The 24,196-nt window shown below is 39.1% G+C and overlaps 1 protein-coding gene across 3 annotated transcripts in view; it reads left to right on the top strand.

Moving 5' to 3' along the window:
* Positions 1 to 10,612: 10,612 nt before the first annotated feature.
* Positions 10,613 to 24,196, top strand: part of gria1a (glutamate receptor, ionotropic, AMPA 1a) — a 151,435-nt gene continuing 137,851 nt past the window's right edge. For all 3 annotated transcript variants that reach the window (XM_022684311.2, XM_022684310.2, XM_049483882.1), the window contains exons 1-2: positions 10,613 to 11,009; positions 13,059 to 13,193. In XM_022684311.2, the coding sequence (XP_022540032.2) occupies positions 10,928 to 11,009; positions 13,059 to 13,193 (217 nt within the window). In that variant the 5' untranslated portion in view covers positions 10,613 to 10,927. The remainder of the gene's footprint in view (positions 11,010 to 13,058; positions 13,194 to 24,196) is intronic.

The raw sequence follows: 24,196 nt of genomic DNA, 5'->3' as shown, positions 1-24,196 counted from the left end.
TACTGTAACTTTTGTAAAAGGACCTGCACTACACACCCAATACCTGCACTACTGTTACGCTGCACTGTCATACACACTTTAATTCCCCAAGAACTGGGAACTTTAAGAACTTTACCAGCCTTAAGCTAGATACAACATTGCACTACTGTTATACGGGTTCTATTTATATTGTCACTTGATCTTAATCACCATTAATATTGCACTATTATCTTCTGTCTCACATATGTCTATTGTGTTTTTGTTGTATTGTACATATAGTGTCTCCCACTCATTTAGATTATATTTTTATTTCTTTTTATTTCTATTTATATATCTATTTCACCCCCACCACTACTGCACCTTGTTCTGTCTCATGTATGTCTGTGTCCCTGCTGCTGTATTGTACACATAGTGTCTCCCCTTTTTCTTTATTATCCATTATCTGTACTTGCTGTAAAATTGGGAAGGAGAGTAACGTAATTTCAATTCTCTGTATGTCCTGTACATATGCAGCATTGACAATAAAACTACTTGACTTGACTTGACTTGACTTGATTTTTACCCCGGGGTCGATGTATCTTGTAGAAGTCCTATAAAAGGTCACGTCTCCATCGAGGTCCTTCAGAATAATCTCACACCTCTCGCTTCTCGCTCTGAGAAGACACAGGTATGAGATTCTCTCTCTCAGTATGATGCAATCCGTCAATCAATCCTGTGCCATCCTGTGCAGCAGGGGTCAGCGTGAGTGTGAAAGATGATTGGCAGCTGTAGTGAGTGGCGTTCATTAATAGTATTGTGACTTCGCTCCTACAGTGCCCCGACTCATTTAGCCAGAGCCAGTAATCACTGTCAGCTCCTAATTTGTTTTGATTGATTTTTAATGCTCGTCTAATCGTCTTATCGGGCTTGATGAAGCGCTAGCACTGACGATGTTTGCTTTGTTCAATCCTCCGCACACCCACACATTATCTATCATACTGCATCTCTGGAAAAAATGAAGAGAGCACTTCAGTTTCTGAATCAGTTTCTCTGATTTTGCTATTTATAGGTTTATGTTTGGGTAAAATTAACACTGTTGTTTTCTTCTATAAACTACAGACAACATTTCTCCCAAATAAAAATATTGTCATTTAGAGCATTTAATTGCAGAAAATGAGAAATCTCTGAAATGACATAAAAATAAAAGATGCAGAGCTTTCAGACCTTAAAATAATGCAAATAAAATATGCAAAGTTCATATTCATAAAGTTTTAAGAGTTCAGAAATCAATATTTGGTGCAATAACCCTTGTTTTTAATCACATTTTTCATGCATTTTGGCATCATGTTCTCCTCCACCAGTTTTACACACTGCTTTTTGATAACTTAATGCCTTTACTCCTGGTGCAAACAATCAAGCAGTTCATTTTGGTTTAATGGCTTGTGATCATCCATCTTCCTCTTGATTATATTCCAGAGGTTTTAAATTGAGTAAAATCAAAGAAACTCATCATTTTTAAGTGATCTCTAATTTTTTTTCCAGAGCTTAAGCTGATGACCTCTTGGAATTCTGGGATTTGGAGTTTCCTTGAGTAACACACAGTGACTTGGATAAGTAACTTTAATCTGATTAATCTGAAATAGTAACATGTTAGATTAGGCATTACCCATTACTGACATCACTAATAATGATAATTATTAAATCAAATTTTATCAAGTTGTTCTTCAGTTATTCTGTCCTGTCTACATTTCTCCATCAGTATTAATGCTCTCTCTCTCTCTCTCTCTCTCTCTCTCTCTCTCTCCTTAAGCTACATACCATATTTGCTCTACTGTTATATACTATTTATACTGTCATCCCATCTCAGTCACCATCAATATTGCACTATTGTCCTACGTATGTTTATTGTGTCTTGTTGTATTGTACATATAGTGTCTCCCACTCTTTTATATTATATATCTATTTCTTTTTTTACTTATATTTATATATCTATTTCTCCCCCACACCACTGCACCTTGTTTTTGTCTCATGTATATCTATTGTGTCCCTGCTGTATTGTACCCATAGTGTCTCCCATTCTCCTTTATTATATCTATTATCTGTACTTGCTGTAAAATTGGGAAGGAGAGTAACGTAATTTCAATTCTCTGTATGTCCTGTACATATGCAGCATTGACAATAAAACTACTTGACTTGACTTGACACTCTCTCTCTCTCTAAAGCTCTCTCTACCGCAGACTGATCTCTATGCCTTGTTGTCTCTGTTCCAACTTCCTAAAAGCAGCACATGGCCGGCGCTGAGGCAGAGGAGTTCATAGGTATTCACAATATTTCCATTTCCCCAGAGGGAATTCATCATGAGGCCGGCGATTATAATTTGTTCCCCCAAAATTTGTCATGTCTCTGTGCGGAGGTGCTTGATGTTGTGGAACCAGGCGAAGTATCGACTCCATCAATCAGCATTACTGCTGTAACATTCTGAGAGCCCTACATCCCGCCGTAGGCAGCGGAATGGAAAGGCAATTACGCAAGGAGCACGGAGAGAGAGAGAGATAGAGAGACTGAGAGAGAGAGAGAGAGAGAGAGAAAGAGAGAGAAATGGACAACTAAAGACTCGAATATGCAAGAAAACGGAAACATGCTGTCCATTACTTTTTGTAAATTAGGAAATCAATAATGTCAAATAAGGATTTTTTATCTAAATACCAACAGTGCTTCTAAGTATATCTACACTGATGGGTGTAGTGGTCTGAAAATAAGGTGTGTTCAGGTACATTTCTGGTGTATTGCTATCTTGGCAACAGAAAACAAAAGTGCACCACAGTCTGAATACTACCTAGACAGATGTCAACAGTCAGACGTTCATTGCTATCTTGGCAACACATGCGCACCGCATGTACACCTTCTCTTGTTACAAACACAAGGACATGCAAGCAGTGCACAAACCCAACTTTTACAATAAACAATAAACAGAATGCTAAATAAAATAACATTGCTAATAACATTGCATGAAAACCTTTTTGCTGGCAGACTAGTACTAGTGTATCTCAAAAACATAGAATATCATTATTTCAGTAATTCAGTTCAAAATGTGAAACTTATTTATTATATAGATGTATTACACACAGAGTGATCTATTTTAAGTGTTTTTTTTTTCTTTTATTGTTGATGATTATGGCTTACAGCCAAGGAAAACCCAAAAATCAGTGTCTCGGAAATTTAGAATATTAAATAAAACCAATTGGTACTTTTGGCAGTGTGGGCAGTGTGCCAAGTCCTGCTGGAAAATGAAATCCACATCTCCATAAAAGTTTGTCAGCAGCGGGGAAGCATGAAGTGCTGTACGAACATCTGCTGGTGTTGGTCCACTGTGTTTTAAATCAAGTGCAAAGTCAGTGCACTTCTCTTTTCCCATGATATTTCAATTTGTTTTTGAGATGCACTAGTATGTGGAGAGATTTGTGGTTCTAAGTAAAAACAGGGGGGCTGTGATTGATCACAAAGGTGACTAATTAAGTTTCACGTCAATGGAACATCACAATTAAGACGTAGAGCTGAAAATCAAGCGTGCCGTTCCTGTTTCGCATTGATTTCCAGCATCCAGGCATCAGTCCAAAGCGGCGGCGCTGCCAGCTCACTGTCAGTCAACAAGTGCTGCAGCACTGAGCCAAAAAGGAGATGTTGATGTAGCTAATGTCTCTGTGAGCACCAGTCAGGTTCAATGTACTTCTAACGTGTATTTTTTGTTGTATATTAGCTTCAGGAGGTAGACAATCTGTGGAGGCCACATATATGGATGCCAGTAATAGAACCAGGAGGGTTTAACATGGGCCCAGTCTGGGTTGTACACTGTTTATTCAGCCCATGATTGGAGATTTTGGTTAATTTCACACATGAAAGTCTGGACCTAAATCCAAACCAGGGTTGATATACAGGGGTTGGACAATGAAACTGAAACACCTGTCTCATTTTAGTGTGGGAGGTTTCATGGCTAAATTGGAGCAGCCTGGTGTTCAATCTTCATTAATTGCACATTATTGCACCAGTAAGAGCAGAGTGTGAAGGTTCAGTTAGCAGGGTAAGAGCACAGTTCTGCTCTAAATTTTGCAATGCACACAATGTTATAGGTGACATACCAGAGTTCAAAAGAGGACAAATTGTTGGTGCACGTCTTGCTGGAGCATCTGTGACCAAGACAGCAAGTCTTTGTGATGTATCAAGAGCCACGGTATCCAGGGTAATGTCAGCATATCACCAAGTAGGACCAACCACATCCAACAGGATTAACTGTGGACGCTGTAAGAGGAAGCTGTCTGAAAGGGATGTTCGGGTGCTAACCCTAAGTAGTAAAAGGAGTTGCGCAGCCGTGAGCAGTGAATACTGCACATATCACGCTCAGCGTTTAAACAGCATGGAGCAGCAGCAGAGACTCTGGTAATTGCCGTTAATTTGGCTAATAGATCAGATTTAACTGCACCTTTTCAGCAGTTTAGCTCAAATAAAATAAGTATGTTTGATATTTGGGTCGGATTAAGACCGGATTATGTTCTCACCGCAAGCCCACCTTCTCTAGCAGGTCTCGGTCTACAGGTTTCAAGCAAAATGGGAAAGAAAACATATCTCTCTGCTGCAGAAAAGCATGAAGAATTACAGTGCCTTGGACAAGGTATGTAAACATTAGATATTTCACCAAAACTGAAGCGTGATCATCATACTGTTAAGAGATTTGTGGCTGATTCAGAGCACAGACGGGTTTGTGCAGATAAAGGCAAAACGAGGAAGGTTTCTGCCAGACAATTTCATCAGATTAAGAGAGCTCTACCTCTTCACAACTTTACAACTGACGCTCTCAAGAAAGAGATAGATAGATAGATAGATACTTTATTCATCCAGAAGGAAATGTAGGCATCCAGCAGCAACAACACAATACAATAAGAAACATACTGAGACAAATCAAAACAAAGAAGAATAGAAAATATATAAGGCTATAAAAAACCTAACTATACAAGGTAAGGATCTATCTGTAAACAGAGCAGTGCAGTAGATGTTGCTAATGGTCATAAATAATTAAATAATTAACAGAGTAAAGTGCAAGGTGCAATGACATCGATTACGAAAGTGACTGATGTGACGTGGAAATATAATATTAATATAAATATGCATACGTTAGAAGACAGTTCTAAAAAGAGAATGTGAATATGTGAATACCCAATCATGAGTAAAGTGTACTTGAATGTAAGCGAGGTTGGGGAAGTGTTAGTGTAAATAATTAAGCGGTTGAATAATGTCCATGAGGTGTGACTGCTTTAAACTCAATCGGCAGCAGCATCCCGTCCCTGATGGGAGGAGTTAAAGAATCTGATGGCTCTCAAACACATTAAGAGGCAAGAAATTCAAGTAATCAACTCTTGATGAGTTCAATACAGCTGTTAACTGAAAGACAATTCTAAAAATTGTGTTATTGAGTTTTTTCTGATGCTTTAAGTTAGGAAATCTGACTTGTGAAGACATTCCAGTTGAAGTTTCCTTCTTGGAAAGTGGAAATTCCATCATCTGATCTGAAATGAAATGCTGCATAAGCACTAAAATCTTTATATTCCGCGACAGCAGTTAACATCTCTCAGTATGAGCATTAATAATGTAGCGGATCAGAGAACATGCAGTACACTCTACATGTAGAGAACATGGAGGAGCGTGTACATTATGCAGAACATGGCTGGAGAGATATCCGGCTTATCAGGCCTGCAGTCCTCAAACTTCACTTTGCAGTCAAATCCCAGTGGTAGAGCAGCTCTATCTGAGTGGAATGAGCTTATTTAATAGTAAAGAGTGGAAGATCTTCTCACGCTGACTCAGTAATAAGTAATACAGCACTCATTTCCTCTACACTGTAAACCCACTATCTGTCTGAACTCATTATACATTAAGCCTGTTTTACGTAAAAAGTGGATGTTTCCAAACATTACTCCACTATTTTGAGTTAAGTAATATATAATTTATGGTTATATATATACAGCAAACAGAGGTCTTTGAGTTGAATCAAATTACTAATCAAAATACTGAATTAAGTCTTTTCCATTGGCTTTGGACACAATCTATTTGCATACTGACACTCACCATCAGTGTGTAGTTCCCCCCCCCCCCCCCCCGCCCACCCCACCCCCCCCCGCCCACCCTTAGGCTACCTTAGGTAAACTTACATATATATATATATATATCATATACAGCTCTGAAAAAAATAAGAGAGCACTTAAAAATGATGAGTTTCTTTGATTTTACTCAATTGAAATCCTCTGGAATATAATCAAGAGGAAGATGGATGATCACAAGCCATCAAACCACCAAACTGAACTGCTTGCATTTTTGCACCAGGAGTAAAGCAGCATAAAGTTATCCAAAAGCAGTGTGGAAGACTGGTGGAGGATTCAAAACCAGGGTTATTCCACCAAATATTGATTTCTGAACTATTAAAACTCTTTTATGAATATGAACTTGTTTTCTTTGGATTATTTGAGGTCTAAAAGCTCTGCATCTTTTTTGTTATTTCAGCCATTTCTCATTTTCTGCAAATAAATGCTCTAAATGACAATATTTTTATTTGAAATTTTGGAGAAATGTTGTCTGTAGTTTATAGAATAAAACAACAATGTTCATTTTACTCAAACATAAACCTATAAATAGCAAAATCAGAGAAACTGATTCAAAAACTGAAGCCTTGTGCAGGGTGTACGAAAATAATAATAATAAAAATAATAAAAGTTGGTTTCATTGAAGATTATTAAATTAACTATTAAATGAAAAAAATAATCGTAATAATAATAATAATAATAATAATAAAAGAAACATTAAATAAGTTAAAAAGCAACAGTACAAAACTATTAAAAAATAACAAACAAAATGAGGTAAGAAATAAAAAGGAAATAAAGAACTAAGAGAAGAACTAAAGTGAAAAATAAAAGTTAAGAACAAATAAGATTAAGACAATTTAAGACTATAAAAGATAAGACTGTAAAAAAGATACATATGCAGGTCAACAAAAGTAGATACACATCTGTTACCTAAACAAAATAAATAAAAATCTACAAATTTACAGGCGATAATTTAAAAATAGAAAAATAAAAACTACATATTGTATGGGAAAAAACTACAATTAACAAGTTTGCATTGATGAGTGATTAAGTAAAACAAAAGACCTTAGAAAATTAGTTATAGAGACATATGAAGCTGTAAAAAGGCTAAAACATAATAACCAAATAAATGAAGACCTTGATGAACCTCAGTTCAAGGTTAGACAATTTGTCAGTTAATTTATGTACGATATTATTTATATGCACACACTGTCGTTCACACTTTTCTCCAGAGTTCGCGACATTGTTTCACACTGACTCTCGAGTGGAGAGCCCTCTACAGCTGCCATTATCTGCGCGTCGTCATCCACGCCCTCTTGCCTCCTAAATTGAAACCACAAAAAAAACACTTCTTTCAGCCGCTCTGCATGCCTGTAATTGCTTAAATTTCATTGTCTGTGAAAATATGCTAATGCACTTCACTGTTTCGCGTGAAACAATAATAAGGAGAAAAGCAATTTTGCCATTAGCCAGAGGAGCGGAATTGCCTGGGTCTGATAAATGAGCTTATCCTTAATCCTAATTGTGTCAAAAGCGGGATTTGCTACCTCCCTGCACACTCCAGCGCCAAGGTTTCATATCGTAACCTGGATTGCAATTACTCCCACGTGCAAATCGGAGCTTTAGCAGGAGCCGCTAGCAGGAGCGCAGATACAGTGGGGCGGTGAGGGTTGCTGTGGAAGATAATGGAGAAACGGCGAGAGCACTACACAACAGGGGATTATGGGTACGTAATAATCCACGGCCGTGCACTCGCAGTGGTGGTTCGTGGCAGTAACGTTTCAATGGGATTATGTAGAGTATTTCCTCAGCTCTGCTACCTACACTCTGCTGCTGCTGCTGAGGATGATGATGTGAGAAGAGCTCACCCACATGTAATACTCAGTAATACTCGGGGTTTGATTAGTTACATAACTGATGTCACACTTTATATTCTGCTCGTTTTACCTGATAATCTTACATACAGTAACCTCAGTGACACCGGAAATGCAGAGGATTAAACATGTTGTGGAAACAGCTTACATAATCAAATTAAAATCATTCATACACCAGTGTGTATTTTGATTTTATGTTATTTAGTCCAATTTTTAGTCTTTTTTTTTTTTTGATAATTTGATATTTGATCTTTTTTCCTTTAATCTTTTTTTTGCCAATTCTGCTTTTTTTTATCTTTTTTTTCTATTCAGATTTTTTTACACATTTTTGTCTGTATACTGTGTTTATACCAAAAATGTTTAATTTTATTATTTCTCATTTTCATGTTTCTTTTTCTCGTATTAAATTTTAGCTTTTATTTTTGCCACATTTTCCAAAATTTCAATTTATTATTTCTCATTTCCATTTTTGTTACAAATAACAAATTAGAACATTTTTATTATTTCTCTTTAAAAAAATGCATGTTTTTATTTTATTTTTATTTTTGTTTATTTTTATCTCATTCAACTTTTTTGTTATTTTTGCCTAATTTTTGTCTTTATATATTTTTTCCAAAATTCTGATTTATTATGTCTTATTTTAAGAATTGTTTTTTTTTGTTACTCAGATTTCTTGTTACAAATAGAAAATCACAATTTTCTTTTTTTCTTATTCATTTTCAAAAATATTTTTTTGCCACATTTATGTCTTCATAGCTTCTTCTGATTTTTTATTATTTCTCATTTTTGTATTTTTAAGAATTTCTGTTTTTATATCTTTTTTTGTTTATTTTTTTCTTAAAAAGTTTGTATTTTTGTCACATTTCTGTTTACTATATTTTTCCCAAATACAGTTTTACGGTTTCTTTTTTTTGCTATTTATATTTTATGGGGTTTTGCTGTTTTCCACAGATCCATCCATTTCATAGGGGCCTATAGTGTATCCTATTTTTAACATTATTAATTAATAACTTTCTGTCTACGCTAGTTAATCCTTATATAGAATAAACAAGCAAACTTCACTTTGCTGAGTAAAGCTTTTCTGTGTTTCTGTAAAAAATATAATATAATAAAGCTGTTCTCTCCATATCCAGCAGCAGTGAGTCAGTAAACCCAGCAGAACTTCAGCGCTGAACTCCTACAGTGTTTATATAAGAGTAAAACATGAGAAGCACAGCGGGCTAAGAGTCAGTTCAGTACTGTGGGTGTTCATTCAGCAGTGTGGATTTAGCTGAGTTTACTGAAGCTCAGGTTATAACAGTAGGATGGTGGTGATGGGGGCGGTGAGAGGTGGGGGGGAGGGGGGGGTAACGGACCACTGAGACAGACCCACTCGCCTGTATTTAGAAAAATGAATTAGATGTCAAAGAGAATGGCTCAACAGTCACATGACTCTCCAGAGACCATGTTTAAACTGTATATCAGCAAATATTATATATACAGCTCTGGAAAAAAAATAAGACACCACTTAAAAATTATGAGTTTCTTTGATTTCACTAAATTGAAAACCTCTGGAATATAATCAAGAGGAAGATGGATGATCACAAGCCATCAAACCACCAAACTGAACTGCTAGAATTGTTGCACCAGGAGTAAAGGCATAAAGAGTTATCCAAAAGCAGTGTGTAAGACTGGTGGAGGAGAACATGCCAAGATGCATGAAAACTGTGATTAAAAACCACCAGGGTTAATCCACTAAATATTGATTTCTGAACTTACATGAACTTAGCTACTCCAGCTGCTACGCTATGCAGAGTCTATGTATATAGCGTAGCAGCCGGCGCCAGGAGTAATGGCGGCACTCGGAGTTGAAGCTAGTAGCGCTATAGGATGTAAACAGTGTTTTTTAATAAGCTTCTTCTGCACTTTTTAAGTTATTAATGCCTTGTTTTAAATGTCAGGGCTCTCCGGATTCTAGCAAGGAGGTGTGGAGCTACTTTGAGCTGGATAACGGTGTAAAAAGTGATTCATCAGGGTAAATTATGCCCTGTGTCACCCAGTCTGAAGGGTGTTTGGACAAACTGTTAAAATTTCTGGATCTCGGAACGCTGTGGGAGAACGGAGGTGTGCTATTTATCAAAGGTAAGAACTTTTTATCATGTTTTACTACAACAAAAGTCTGTTTTACATCGGAGTTCTCCTTTAATTTTGCTTAGTGTGTATTTATTAGAGAAATTAGAAAGCATTGTTAAAATAAAGAAATAATCTACCAAACACAAAATTACTTTCTAATTCTGTGCTATGTTTCAGTATAATTTTAAAATATGCTTCAAATGCCAGTACATGTTTATTGCAAATATTTATGGAACATAATACTGTTAATAATTTAATAATTGTGCAGGTTTTTCAATGCATACCAAGCAATTTATGATTACATATTATTTCCGTATTATTACACTCTAGAAATACATATTATTTATTGTATTATTGCCAGTAAACATGAGTAAATGTACTGAAATTCAGTGCAATGCTAGTTTCTTTTCAATTCCATTCTCTCGGTGCGCGTAAAAGAAAAGAAGCGCAGGCGCGCGTGCGATTGGATAAGGTCAGAGGGGGCGGGGACAGAAAGGCGAGGGGTTCGAAACACCGTGCGTTTTCGCGCGATACTGCACCGAGCGCGGAGTCGGTGAGGGTCTGCGCGCGCGGGCAGCGGAACGCTGAACGGAGGTAGGGCTGCGGGAGCGCGAGAGGAGGAAAGCGCGAGGCGCAGTGCAGAGCAGAGCAGCGCACGAGCTTCTCCTGCGCGGACTCTCTCTTTCTCTCTCTCAGGCACGCGCGCGGATGCTGGGAGCGCGCTGAGCTCGCGAGCCGCGGAAGAGCAGGAGGAGGAGAAGAAGGGGAAGGGGGGATTTCGTGAAGCGCGCGCGACACCCGTACACCCATGCTTGGGACCTGGCCGCGCGTGCCTCCGCCAATGCTAAAGGAAATATGCAGCGAAGCCTCGCTCTGCTGTGCACGTGCTGCCTGGCACTGTGCCTCGCCTCGAGCTTCCCGAGCAACATCAACATAGGTGAGTGAAGGAGCGCGCGCGAGAGAAAGTGTGGAGGGGACGCGTAAAAACACCTGCTCGAGCTTCCGTCCGGCTCGCGCTGAAACAAACCAAACACTCACGAGCGCAGCTAGGTCTTTGTTTGAGTTTAATGGTTTATCTGGTCTTTAGATGGTATTTAATGGTCTAGATGGTTTGGTATGTCCAGCCTGTATAATAAAGCTTTGTTAAAAAAAAATATTTTACAATTTACATTAATCTTTAAACGATTAAATATTGATTCATATAATCCTGAGAATCTTGAGCAAAACCTTGAATATTGAATCATATCCAAACAAAACCTTCAATTGTGACGGAAATATAAAATCGAATCAGAAATTTAGTAAATTTAGGATTAGAATTATTGGTGAAACCCAGCCCTACTATATAACCATTATGAGGTATATTTTATTCGAGTTTAATGGTTTAGCTGGTCCTTAGCTGGTCTAATATGGTTTTGATGGTTTAGCTGGAGAAATCATCGAGAAAATGTTTTTTTATCTGGTCTTTAGTTGGTTTAGATTGTATTAGATGGTTTAGATGGTTTTATTTGCTCTTAGATGATTTAGCTGTTCTTTAGTTGGTCTAAAATGGTCTTAGATGCTTTGGATGGTCTTTAGTTGGTCTTAGATGATATAGCTGCTATATAGTTGATTTTAGATTATATTACATGGTTTAGCTGGTCTTCATTTGCTCTTAGACGATCTTAGATTATGTAACTGGTCTTTAGTTGGTTTTAGATGGTCTCAGATAATGTGGCTGATTTGTCATTGGTTTAGATTGTATTTAAAGGGTTGGCTAGTCTTTAATGGGTCTTAGATAGTCTCAAATTAGTTGGACTGTAGCTGGTTTAGATTGTATTAGATGGTTTGGCTGGTCTTTAGTTGGTCTAAAATAGTCCCAGATGATATAAATGGTCTTTAGTTGGTTTAGAGTGTACTAGATGGTTTAGCTTGTCATTAGTTGGTTTAGATGGTTTAAGATGATGTAACTGTCTTTAGTTGGTTTAGAGTGTATTAGGTGTTTTCAGTTGTATTAGTTGGTTTAGAATGTATTAGATGGTTTAGCTGGTCTTAGATGATGTAGCAGTCTTTACATGGTTTAAATTGTATTGGCTGGTTTGGCTTTATTTTATCTAAGATGGTCTTAGATGGTTTAGTTGGTCTTATGTTGATCTTAGAGGATGTAGCTGGTCTTTAGTTGGTTTAAATTGAATTCTAACGTTCGGCTGGTCTTTAGTTGGTCTAAGATGGTCTTAGATGATATAACTGGTCTTTAGTTGGTTTACATTGTATTTGATGGTTTAGCTGGTTTTAAGTTGGTCTTAGATGGTCTTTAGCTGCTTTAGATTTTATTAGATGCGTTAGATTGTCTCAGATGATATAACTGGTCTTTAGTTGGTTTACATTGTATTTGATGGTTTAGCTGGTTTTAAGTTGGTCTTAGATGGTCTTTAGCTGCTTTAGATTTTATTAGATGCGTTAGATTGTCTCAGATGATATAACTGGTCTTTAGTTGGTTTACATTGTATTTGATGGTTTAGCTGGTTTTAAGTTGGTCTTAGATGGTCTTTAGCTGCTTTAGATTTTATTAGATGCGTTAGATTGTCTCAGATGATATAACTGGTCTTTAGTTGGTTTAGAGTGTATTAGATGGTTTAAATTTTATTAGATGGTTTAGAATGTATTAGATGATTTGTCTGGTCTTTAGTTGGTCTTAGTTGGTTTAGATTGTATTATATGGTTTTACTGGTCTTTATTTGTTCTTAAATGGTCTTAGATGATTTAGCGGGATTGTATTTGATGGTTTGGTTGATCTTTAGCTGGTCTTAAATGGTTTAGCTGGTAGTTTAGTTGGTTTTTGGATGGTGTCGCTTGTGTTAAGCCAGTCTTAGATGGTTTAGATGTTTTAGCTGGCCAACAATCACCATAACTGCCAAGCACTGAAGTGTAGAGCTGGTTTACCATCTACCTCACCAGAAAACGTACGTTTTCTTTCAGCATCTCATCCCATCTTTTGTTCCTCCTACAGGTGGATTGTTCCCGACTGAATCTCACGAGTATGAGGTGTTCCGGTTCGCGCTCTCGCACCACCAGGATATTCCCAAACTGGTGCCGCAGGTGGATATGGTCAAGTTGGGAAACAGCTTCTCCATGACGTACGCCTGTGAGTAACGCAGCAGCTCTCGCATACGGTTTGCGCTGGAGGAAAGCGCAGGGCTGGTTGGAGGTTGGAGATGTTTGGTGGGGGGGTTGAGCTGCTGTTACAAAGCGAGTGCTGTTTCTCTGATCTCGCGCTCGCTGTTTCTCGAGCAGCGATCTCGCCTGTGCTGCCAACTTCAGCTCCTGCTCCCTCTTTCTCGCTCTCGCAAAAATACAGCATACTGTAGTGTTAGTGGATGAAATCCCAGTGGATTAGTTTTCCTCTTTTTGTAGAGGTTGTGTTTGTGTAAAGGTTGTGTCTGTGTAGAGGTTGTGTTTGTGTAAAGATTGTCTGTGTAGAGGCTGTGTTTGTGCGGATGTTGTGTTTGTTTAGAGGTTGTGTTTGTGTAGAGGTTGTGTTTGTTTAGAGGTTGTGTCTGTGTGGAGGTTGTGTTTGTGTAGAGGTTGTGTTTGTGCGGAGGTTTTGTCTGTGTAGAGGTTGTGTCTTCGTAGAGGTTGTGTTTGTGCGGAGGTTGTGTTTGTGCGGAGGTTGTGTTTGTGTAGAGGTTGTGTTTGTGTGGAGGTTGTGTTTGTGTAGAGGTTGTGTTTGTGTAGAGGTTGTGTTTGTGTGGAGGTTGTGTTTGTGTAGAGGTTGTGTTTGTGCGGAGGTTGTGTTTGTGTGGAGGTTGTGTTTGTGCGGAGGTTTTGTCTGTGTGTGTAGAGGTTGTGTTTGTGTAGAGGTTGTGTTTGTGTGGAGGTTGTGTTTGTGCGGAGGTTTTGTCTGTGTAGAGGTTGTGTTTGTGTAGAGGTTGTGTTTGTGTGGAGGTTGTGTTTGTGTGGAGGTTGTGTTTGTGTGGAGGTTGTGTCTGTGTGGAGGTTGTGTTTGTGCGGAGGTTGTATCTTCCTAGAGGTTGTGTTTGTGTAGAGGTTGTATCTTCCTAGAGGTTGTGTTTGTGTAGAGGTTGTGTCTTCGTAGAGGTTGTGTTTGTGTAGAGGTTGTGTCTTCGTAGAGGTTGTGTCTGTGTGGAGGTTGTGTTTGTGCAGAAGTTATTTTGGTTATATTTGGTCACAATAACTTAGTACCTGAAATTATTGTGCTGTATTGAGTTGTAGTTTGCGAGTCAATGCTTGTGAGTCGATATTTGTAATTTGTAGTTTGTGAGTCAATGCTTGGAAGTCGATGTTTAGGACTCGATGCTTGAAAGTCGATGTTTAGGACTCGATGCTTGAAAGTCGATGTTTAGGACTCGATGCTTGGGAGTCGATGTTTGCGGTTCGATGCTTGGGAGTCGATGTTTGCGGTTCGATGCTTGGGAGTCGATGTTTGCGGTTCGATGCTTGGGAGTCGATGTTTGCGGTTCGTTGTTTGGGAGTCGATGTTTGCGGTTCGTTGTTTGGAAGTCGATGTTTGCGGTTCGTTGTTTGGGAGTCGATGTTTAGGACTCAATGCTTGGGATTCGATGTTTGCGGTTCGATGTTTGGGAGTCGATGTTTAGGACTCGTTGTTTGGAAGTCGATGTTTGCGGTTCGTTTTTGGGAGTCGATGTTTAGGACTCGATGCTTGGGATTCGATGTTTGCGGTTCGATGTTTGGGAGTCGATGTTTGCGGTTCGTTGTTTGGGAGTCGATGTTTGCGGTTCGATGCTTGGGATTCAATGTTTGCGGTTCGTTGTTTGGAAGTCGATGTTTGCGGTTCGTTTTTGGGAGTCGATGTTTAGGACTCGATTCTTGGGATTCGATGTTTGCGGTTCGTTGTTTGGGAGTCGATGTTTGCGGTTCGTTGTTTGGGAGTCGATGTTTAGGACTCGATGCTTGGGATTCGATGTTTGCGGTTCGATGTTTGGGAGTCGATGCTTGGGATTCGATGTTTGCGGTTCGATGTTTGGGATTCGATGTTTGCGGTTCGTTGTTTGGGAGACGATGTTTAGGACTCGATGTTTGGGAGTCGATATTTGCGGTTTGATGTTTGGGAGTCGATGTTTGCGGTTCGTTGTTTGGGAGACGATGTTTAGGACTCGATGTTTGGGAGTTGATGTTTGTGGTTTGATGTTTGGGAGTCGATGTTTGCGGTTTGTTGTTTGGGAGTCGATGTTTAGGACTCGATGCTTGGGATTCGATGTTTGCGGTTCAATGTTTGGGAGTCGATGTTTGCGGTTCGTTGTTTGGGAGTCGATGTTTGCAGTTCGTTGTTTGGGAGTCGATGTTTGCGGTTCAATGTTTGGGAGTCGATGTTTGCGGTTCGTTGTTTGGGAGTCGATGTTTGCAGTTCGTTGTTTGGGAGTCGAAGTTTAGGACTCGATGTTTGCGGTTCGATGTTTGGGAGTCGATGTTTGGGAGTCGATGTTTGCGGTTCGATGTTTGGGAGTCGATGTTTGCGGTTCGATGTTTGGGAGTCGATGTTTGCGGTTCGTTGTTTGGGAGTCGATGTTTGCGGTTCGTTGTTTGGGAGTCGATGTTTAGGACTCGATGCTTGGGATTCGATGTTTGCGGTTCGATGTTTGGGAGTCGATGTTTGCGGTTCGTTGTTTGGGAGTCGATGTTTAGGACTCGATGCTTGGGATTCGATGTTTGCGGTTCGATGTTTGGGAGTCGATGTTTGCGGTTCGTTGTTTGGAAGTCGATGTTTAGGACTCGATGCTTGGGATTCGATGTTTGCGGTTCGATGTTTGGGATTCGATGTTTGCGGTTCGTTGTTTGGGAGACGATGTTTAGGACTCGATGTTTGGGAGTCGATGTTTGCGATTCGATGTTTGCGGTTCGATGTTTGGGATTCGATGTTTGTGGTTCGTTGTTTGGGAGACGATGTTTAGGACTCGATGTTTGGGAGTCGATGTTTGCGGTTCGATGTTTGCGGTTCGATGTTTGGGATTTGATGTTTGTGGTTCGTTGTTTGGGAGACGATGTTTAGGACTCTATGTTTGGGAGTCGATGTTTGCGGTTCGATGTTTGGGATTCGATGTTTGTGGTTCGTTGTTTGGGAGACGATGTTTAGGACTCTATGTTTGGGAGTCGATGTTTGCGGTTTGATGTTTGATAAGCAATGTTTAGGACTCGATGTTTGGGAGTCGTTGTCTGGGAGTCATAGTTTGAGGTTCGATGTTTGAGGTTTGATGTTTGCGGTGACTTTGTGGTAAATCTACAGTGTCGGGGGGGGAGGGGGGTGTTTGGTCTGGATTATCGGTGTAAGATCAGTTGTTTCCACTCTCAGTGGCTGGGGAAACTCAGCACAGTGTTAGAGTGCGTAAACTGAACCGTGTTTAGTAACAGTGACGTGATGCAGCGGTTAAGCCATCTTCATTATGTAATAACAGCAGTAGTAGATCTATCATGTTGGAGTTTTGGAGATTAGCCAGCGTGCCGGGCTGTCTTTTCCTGCCTCCCGGTTCTCCCAGTTGAAGTGTGAAGTGTGGGAGATCTGTGAGGAAAATTTTTTATCTCGAATTATCGAGATCCAGTTTCTCCCAGTGAGGATCTGCTCAGTTAAATCTACTTTTTCTCTCTCTCTATCTTCCTCTTTTATTAAAATTGGTGATTAATATTTTTGATAAATGTGGCTGATGTCACCTGCAACGCTGATATACAGGGTTATACAGCTGAGTAGCAGCTGAATGGGTGGGACAATTGGCCGAGCAAAATTGGGAAAAAAAATTGAAAAACAAAAAAGAAGAAACACTACCTATGAACCCTGTATTCATAATGCATTATAAATGCATTCATAGGGCAATATATGACATGCATAATACCTTATAATGACTGTAAAAAGCCTGTATAATAACTCATAAGTACTTACAGCAACATTCATAACACATTATAAACTACAAGTGTAGAAAAGGATGTATAATGCCTTATAATATCTGTTCATAGGAACATTTTCAATGTAGTGTTGTAATGCACTATAACACACATTTGGTATATATTGGTATAATGCATTATAATATGCAGCTATGATTTTTCAAATTAAGCTTTTATATACAGTGCAAAGTGCATAACACATAATAAAGCCGTATATACAGTCACTTAACGCCAAACACAAGCACCCAATGCTTTATAAGACATTATGGTGAGGCATAATAAAATTTACTTTACATTTAAAAAGCATATGAAAACTCACTTAATGAAAAGTCACTTAAAGTCAGTAATGACTGTATATAAGGCTTTATAATGTGTCACGCACTTATATAAAAGCTTAGTTTGAGAAATCATAGCTGCATATTATAATGCATTATACCAAGATATGCCAAATCTGTTGTAGTGCATTCCAACACTACTACATTGTACAATGTTCTTATGAACAGATATTATAAGGCATTACATGGACTTCTTTATAAACCCTTATGGATGTAGTTTAGATTGTGTTATGAATGTCGCTGTCAGTACTTATGAGTTATTACACAGGCTTATTACAGTCATTATAATGTATTATGCATGTCATATAATGCACTATGAGTGAATTGATAAGGCATTACGAATACAGGGTTCATAGGAAGTGTTACCAGAAGTCCTAATTCACTCCCCCCTTATGTAGCGCTGGTTTTGTGCACAGTAATGATGGTAGGGGTTTATTAGAGACAGTATGCGGGTCTTTAGCGCCGAGTCGTGATTGGCCGTGTTGTGAATGGGCGGCTCTGAAGGCGCTGACTCTGTTTAAGAGCTGAATGGTCTCTTGTGCCCGGGGCTGAATGTGTGTCTCCGAGGAAGTCCCCCTCATCAGCACCTGGTGGTGGACCCCAGAGGGGGAAGGGTGAAAATAATACACCCAGTAGATCCCTGGATAGCACCTTTTACTGTGACGGGCAGGATGTGTGAAGAACAGCCGCTGCTGAGAGCTGCTTAAAGAAAAGATTCAATTTGCACAATTTTCCACTTCTGTCTTTGATGATACGAGTATAGCTGGATAACAAGCAATGAAAGGCTGTCATTAGGTTTAGACAATGAAACTGAAACACCTGATTTTAGACCACAGTTCTGGTGGAAACAGGAGAGTTGAGGTGCACATTGAATTCTGCCGTGATTTGATCAGCCGTGGTTTTATGTTTTTTTGGATACAATCCGGGTTAGCACCCGAACATCCCTTTCAGACAGCTTCCTCTTACAGCGTCCACAGTTAATCCTGTTGGATGTGGTTGGTCCTTCTTGGTGGTATGCTGACATTACCCTGGATACCGTGATTCTTGATGCATCACAAAGACTTGCTGTCTTGGTCACAGATGCTTCAGCAAGACGTGCACCAACAATTTGTCCTCTTTTGTGTGCATTGCAATATTTTGAGTAAAACTGTGCTCTTACCCTGCTAATTGAACCTTCACACTCTTACATTGCTCTTACTGGTGCAATGTGCAATTAATGATTATTTAAAGATTAACCACCAGGCTGCTCCAATTTAGCCATGAAACCTAAAATCCCACACTAAAATGATGGCAGGTGTTTCAGTTTTATTGTCCAACCCCTGTATCTGTTTTACATAATTCTCCAATATAACAACCATTGATCAATATTTTTTTAAAGCAATCCTAAAGATTGCTGCTACCCAAAAGTTTGCTGTGGATTTGTTCCCATAATTCCCTGTGCAGCTCTTCAGATGTCCACTCGAGTCAGTGTTTGCAGTGAGTAGCCGGTATTGACGGATTATTGATCAGCTCTAATGCAGCTCAACTCTCTGATACCAGCGTTCCTCATTAAACCGTCAACATCTCCAAATGTCAAGCAGCCAGCTGATGGCACTGAATACATTACTCACAGTTTTTCACACTGGAGTCTGTAATCAGCACCAACTTTGATAAGCTTCTCGAGAACCTGATCACTAAAAAAAGGAATCATTTGTCTCTTCAAACCATCACTGATCATCAGTAAATTTTACATTTCATTTGTAAATCAAGGGAGCAGAGTCTGGAGGAAGAGTGGAGAGACACACAGTCCAAACTGCTCGAGGTCTAGTGTGAAGTTTCCACCAATCAGTGATGGTTTGGAGAGACATGTCATCTGCTGCTGTTGATCCACTGTGTTTTATTATCAAGTCTAAAGTCAGAGCAGTTTTGTTTTCCCACAAAATCTTACAGCACTTCATGCTTCCCTCTGCTACTGACAACTTTTATTGAGATGAGTGAAGATTTAATTTTCCAGCAGGACTTGGCACACTGCCCACACTGCCAAAAGTACCAACTGATCTTATACAGCTCTGAAAAAAATAAGAGAGCACTTCAGTTTCTGAATCAGTTTATCTGATTTTGCTATTTATAGGTTTATGTTTGAGTAAAATGAACATTGTTGATTTATTCTATAAACTACAGACAACATTTCTCCTAAATTCCAAATAAAAATATTGCTATTTAAAAGCATTTATTAGCAGAAAATGAGAAATGGCTGATATAACAAAAATGCAGAGCTTTCAGACCTCAAATAATAATGCAAAGCAAACAAGTTCATATTTATAAAGTTTTAGATTAAGAAATCAATATTTGGTGGAATAACCCTGGTTTTTAATCACAGTTTTCATGCATCTTGGTTTCATGTTTTCCTCCACCAGTCTTACACACTGCTTTTGGATAACTTTATGCTACTCACTCATGGTGCAGAAATTCAAGCAGTTCAGTTTGGTGGTTTGATGGCTTGTGATCGTCCATCTTCCTCTTGATTATATTCCAGAGGTTTTCAATTTGGTAAAATCAAAGAAACTCATTATTTTTAAGTGCTCTCTGTATAATATTCTGATTTTCTGAGACACTGATATTTGGGTTTCTCATTGCTAAAAGCCATAATCGCCAACAATAAAAGAAATAAACACTTAAAATAGATCACTACTATATGAGTTTCACATTTTGAACTGAATAAAGTAACTTTTTTGAGATGCACCTGTTAGTCACCGTCATCTAAGAATCTTAAGAATCTTAGAGATTTGAAGGCGAGATATTGTTTCTCATATTTTAGCACCTCGTGATGCTAATTGGCTAATTCCGCGCGTCGTTAAGTGCCGCGTTTGCTTTAGCGAGTCTAAACCAGTCGTTGCACCCACTCACATTGTGAGCAGTCATTCTGCTTAGTTCTAACTTCAATTAAGTAATAAAAAGCTGCGTGCGCTCTCGCGCTCTCACTCTAGCGCTCTCACTCTCGCGCTCTCTCTCCTGCGGGATGATCTGACACGCCGAGGCTGAAGGAAATTAGGAGTAATGGCGCTGTTGTCGGAGTCAAACCACCTGCTTTCTTTCAGGTTGTGTTACAGAGCTCTGACGGGTCTCGGGGAACACGGCTGTGTATTAAACAGCTCTTTTGTTGGCTCGGGGCTTTGGCTGCTGGCTGCTGGGTGTTGGACGTGTTATGATAAGTAGTTTAGAACTGTCTCGTTTGATATGATACGCGCTGGGGAACAGATCGGATGTGCGGGGGAGTTACAGAGGAGTCACCTGTGGTTTCTGTGATCAGAGGAAATGTTGTTTTAAAAGAAGCAGGGTGTTGGTAATCTCAGTGTGTGCTGCTTTATGGAATGAATGAGTGAAGCTGTGATGGTGGAAACTGTGTGTGTGTGTGTGTGTGTGTGTGTGTGTGTGTGTGTGTGTTCCTGTCTGGGTCATGCTCAGACTATAGAAGCATTTGTTACCGGTTGATGTGTGTGTGGTGGGGTGTTGTATTACCATGTTAGAGGACGCTGAGAGAAAAGCATTTCCCACAGCAGTGGAAGTGAACATACAGTACAGGCCAAAAGTTTGGACACACCTTCTCTTTTTCAACGCGTTTTCTGTATTTTCAAGACTATTTACATTATAGATTCTCACTGAAATCATCAAAACTATGAATGAACACATGTGGAGTTTTATGTACTTAACAAAAAAAAAAAAGGTGAAATAACTGAAAACATGTTTTATATTCTAGTTTCTTCAAAATATCCCCCCTTTGCTCTGATTACTGCTTTGCACACTCTTGGCATCATTCTCTCAATGAGCTTTAAGAGGTGGCCACCTGAAATGAAAAGTTTTCCAACAGTCTTGAAGGAAGGAAGGAGTTCCCAGAGGTGTTTATTAGCACTTGTTGCTCCTTTGCCTTCTTCACTCTGTGCTCCAGCTCACCCCAAACCATCTGGATTGGGTTCAGGTCCGGTGACTGTGGAGGTTCAGCTCATTTTTTGTTAAGTACACAAAACTCCACATGTGTTCATTCATAGTTTTGATGCTTCAGTGAGAATCTACAATGGAGTGATCGGTGTTCGAGGTCCCATATTTATTGGTTGGATGCCACATATCTTTCTTGCTAATCTTGTTAATTCCTGGAAGTCATTTTTCAAAGCTGCATTGTTCTGCATTTTCTGTCAAGATGAAATGTATTTTACTTTTTGCTGCTGTCCTTTAGTAATAGTCTCTCAAGAGGGGTATCCAGTTAGTATTTTGATACTCACTGTACTGGGCTGAGTGGTGGACTCTCAGGAGTAGGGCTGCACGATATATCTTTAAGCATCGTCACCGCGATGTGTGCATGAGCAATAGTTACATCGCAGGACGTGCAATGTCACTTAAGGCGATTAAACCAAAGAGTTTCCTGAAACCAGAAGTAGATACACAGCGGTGTCTCTGTGTCTGTGTGAGTGACGGACTGCTGCTGCCTGAGAAGCGCGAGGGGGAATGAGGAGCGTGCATAGGAGTTAAAACAAGGCCTCCATCCACATGGTTGGGCACATACTTGTAAACGTGGGCACGTGTCAAAAGCTGTGCACCTCAGTCCAGCACAGTTTTGCGGCGCAGATATTTCCAGTTACAGCTGAATTCACGCTTTTAATCCCTGAACAACACTATTTTCCTTTTAAAAAAGCCATTTAAATGCCTGATTAAAGAGTACTGTTGTACTGTTATGCTCGGGTTTTGAGAGCTCCTCACTGACTCAGCTCTTGATCGGCTCAGATGTGAGACAGCGCTCAGGTGGCACTGGAATAGTGATGTCATTGACCCTGCATTGTTTAATATCATGATATATATTGTCGAAAAAAGAACATTTGCAATGTAACATTTTTCCAATATTGTACAGCCCTACTCAGGAGAGGTATCTGGTTAGTGTTTTGATACTCGCTGTATTGGACTGAGTGATTGACTCTGGAGAGGGCTATCCAGTTATTGTGCTGACTTTCACTGTACTGTGCTGAGTGATGAACTCTCAAGAGGGGATTCCGGTTAGTATTTTAATACTCATTGTACTTTGACTGAGTGATGGACTCTCAAGAGGGGTTTATGGTTAGTGTTATGATATTCACTTTACTGGGCTGAGTGATCGACTCTTGAGAGGGAAATCTGGTTAGTGTTCTGATACTCACTGTGCTGGGCTGAGTGATTGATTGACTGATGATATGATCAGGTTTTAGAATTGGCTAGTTAGAGAAATACTGGTAGACTCATTCACCACACTGGCCAACCTATTCTTATACCCAATTATAACTTTGTACACAAAAACCAGCACAATAATTTCAGAGTCCATAATGCAACTTGGAGCGAAGTCAGATCCAGTTTATGGTCAGTATCATCTATCTGTAGAGTAAATAACCGTTTCCAGCTCGCCCAGAGCTAGGATGCTAAATATAACAGAGCAGCAGCAGAAGACAGACAGATAAGAGTAATGCTGTCAATAAGGTCCATAAATACAGAACAATAAACACACAACAACAATAGTTGGGAAGAAAAGGACAATACTAAAGTTAGTTATACTAAATGTACAGTATGTACATTTTATATATGCACTTTTATTGTTGATGATTATGGCTTACAGCCAATGAAAAAACACAAAAATCTGCATCTCAGCAAATTTGAATATTATATATAAATAAGACCTTATATTTATATATAATAAGCTTGAGGTCTAGTGTGAATTTTCTACCAATCAGTGATGGTTTGGAGAGACATGTATGTCATCTGCTGGTGTTGATCCACTGTGTTATATTATCAAGTCTAAAGTCAGTGCAGTTTTGTTTTCCCACAAAATCTTACAGCACTTCATGCTTCCCTCTGCTACTGACAACTTTTATGGAGATGCAGATTTCATTTTCCAGCAGGACTTGGCACACTGCCCACACTGCCAAAAGTACCAACTGGTCTTATGTAATATTCTTATTTTTTGAGACACTGATTTTTGGGTTTTATTGTTTGTAAATCATAATCATCAACAATAAAAGAAATAAACACTTAAAATTAGGGGTGTGACGAGACCTTGCGAGATTAAAACGGACAATATTTCTCGTCAGGCTTAAACCTGTCTCACGGGGCAAAAAACAGTTAAGTGTGGACTTTTCAAGAGGGATCTGGCAACCCAGTAGCGATAGCGATAGAGTATGATGGCTGAGCAGTGAGAGCAGCTCTCAGCAGAAGAGGAAAATTCGGGTATTTGCATAGAAGATACTTCTGCTACTTTTAAGTTGTATGTCTGGCTGCATTTTGGCTCCAGTGGAAACAATAAACGGTAACAGAGTGACCAACAAGATACGAACCATATATAAATACTGTAAGTTAATCCTACACGTGACTGTTTCATAGACAGCTGTACTAATCCCTTAGCTCTGTACTGTATTTAAAAACATGTTCTGTCTCTGTTTCACTTCAAACATAGTCTTAATATGACTGGTTGTGGTTATGCATAGTTAAATTACAAGAGATTTAGGAGAAAAACCATAGTCTTAATATGACTGGTTGTGGTTTGCACTTATTGTTTGCTCTATATAAGACCTAGAAAATTATTTAGGAGATTATTTTTATTTTTTAGTCTTATTTCTATTTCTTATAGAAGCAATGTGTGAGAGAAACCAGTCTGTTAAGTTTGCGTTATATGATTTTGTCAAATAAAACTCTAGTTTTCAAGCTCTAGTTTTCATTTTTCATTTTTGACCTTTTCTTTGAAATTTTATTTTTAAATCTCGTCTCGTTCTCGTGAACCCAGTATCGTGTCTCGTCTCGTCTCATGATATTAGTGTCTCTTCACACCCCTACTTAAAATAGATCACTCTGTGTGTAATACATCTAAATAATGTATAGGTTTCACATTTTGAACTAAAATTTAATTACTGAA

The sequence above is a fragment of the Astyanax mexicanus genome, chromosome 10, assembly GCF_023375975.1.
Source record: "Astyanax mexicanus isolate ESR-SI-001 chromosome 10, AstMex3_surface, whole genome shotgun sequence".
In the NCBI taxonomy this organism is placed as follows: Eukaryota; Metazoa; Chordata; class Actinopteri; order Characiformes; family Acestrorhamphidae; genus Astyanax; species Astyanax mexicanus.
This window is presented reverse-complemented; position numbering and strand designations above follow the sequence as displayed.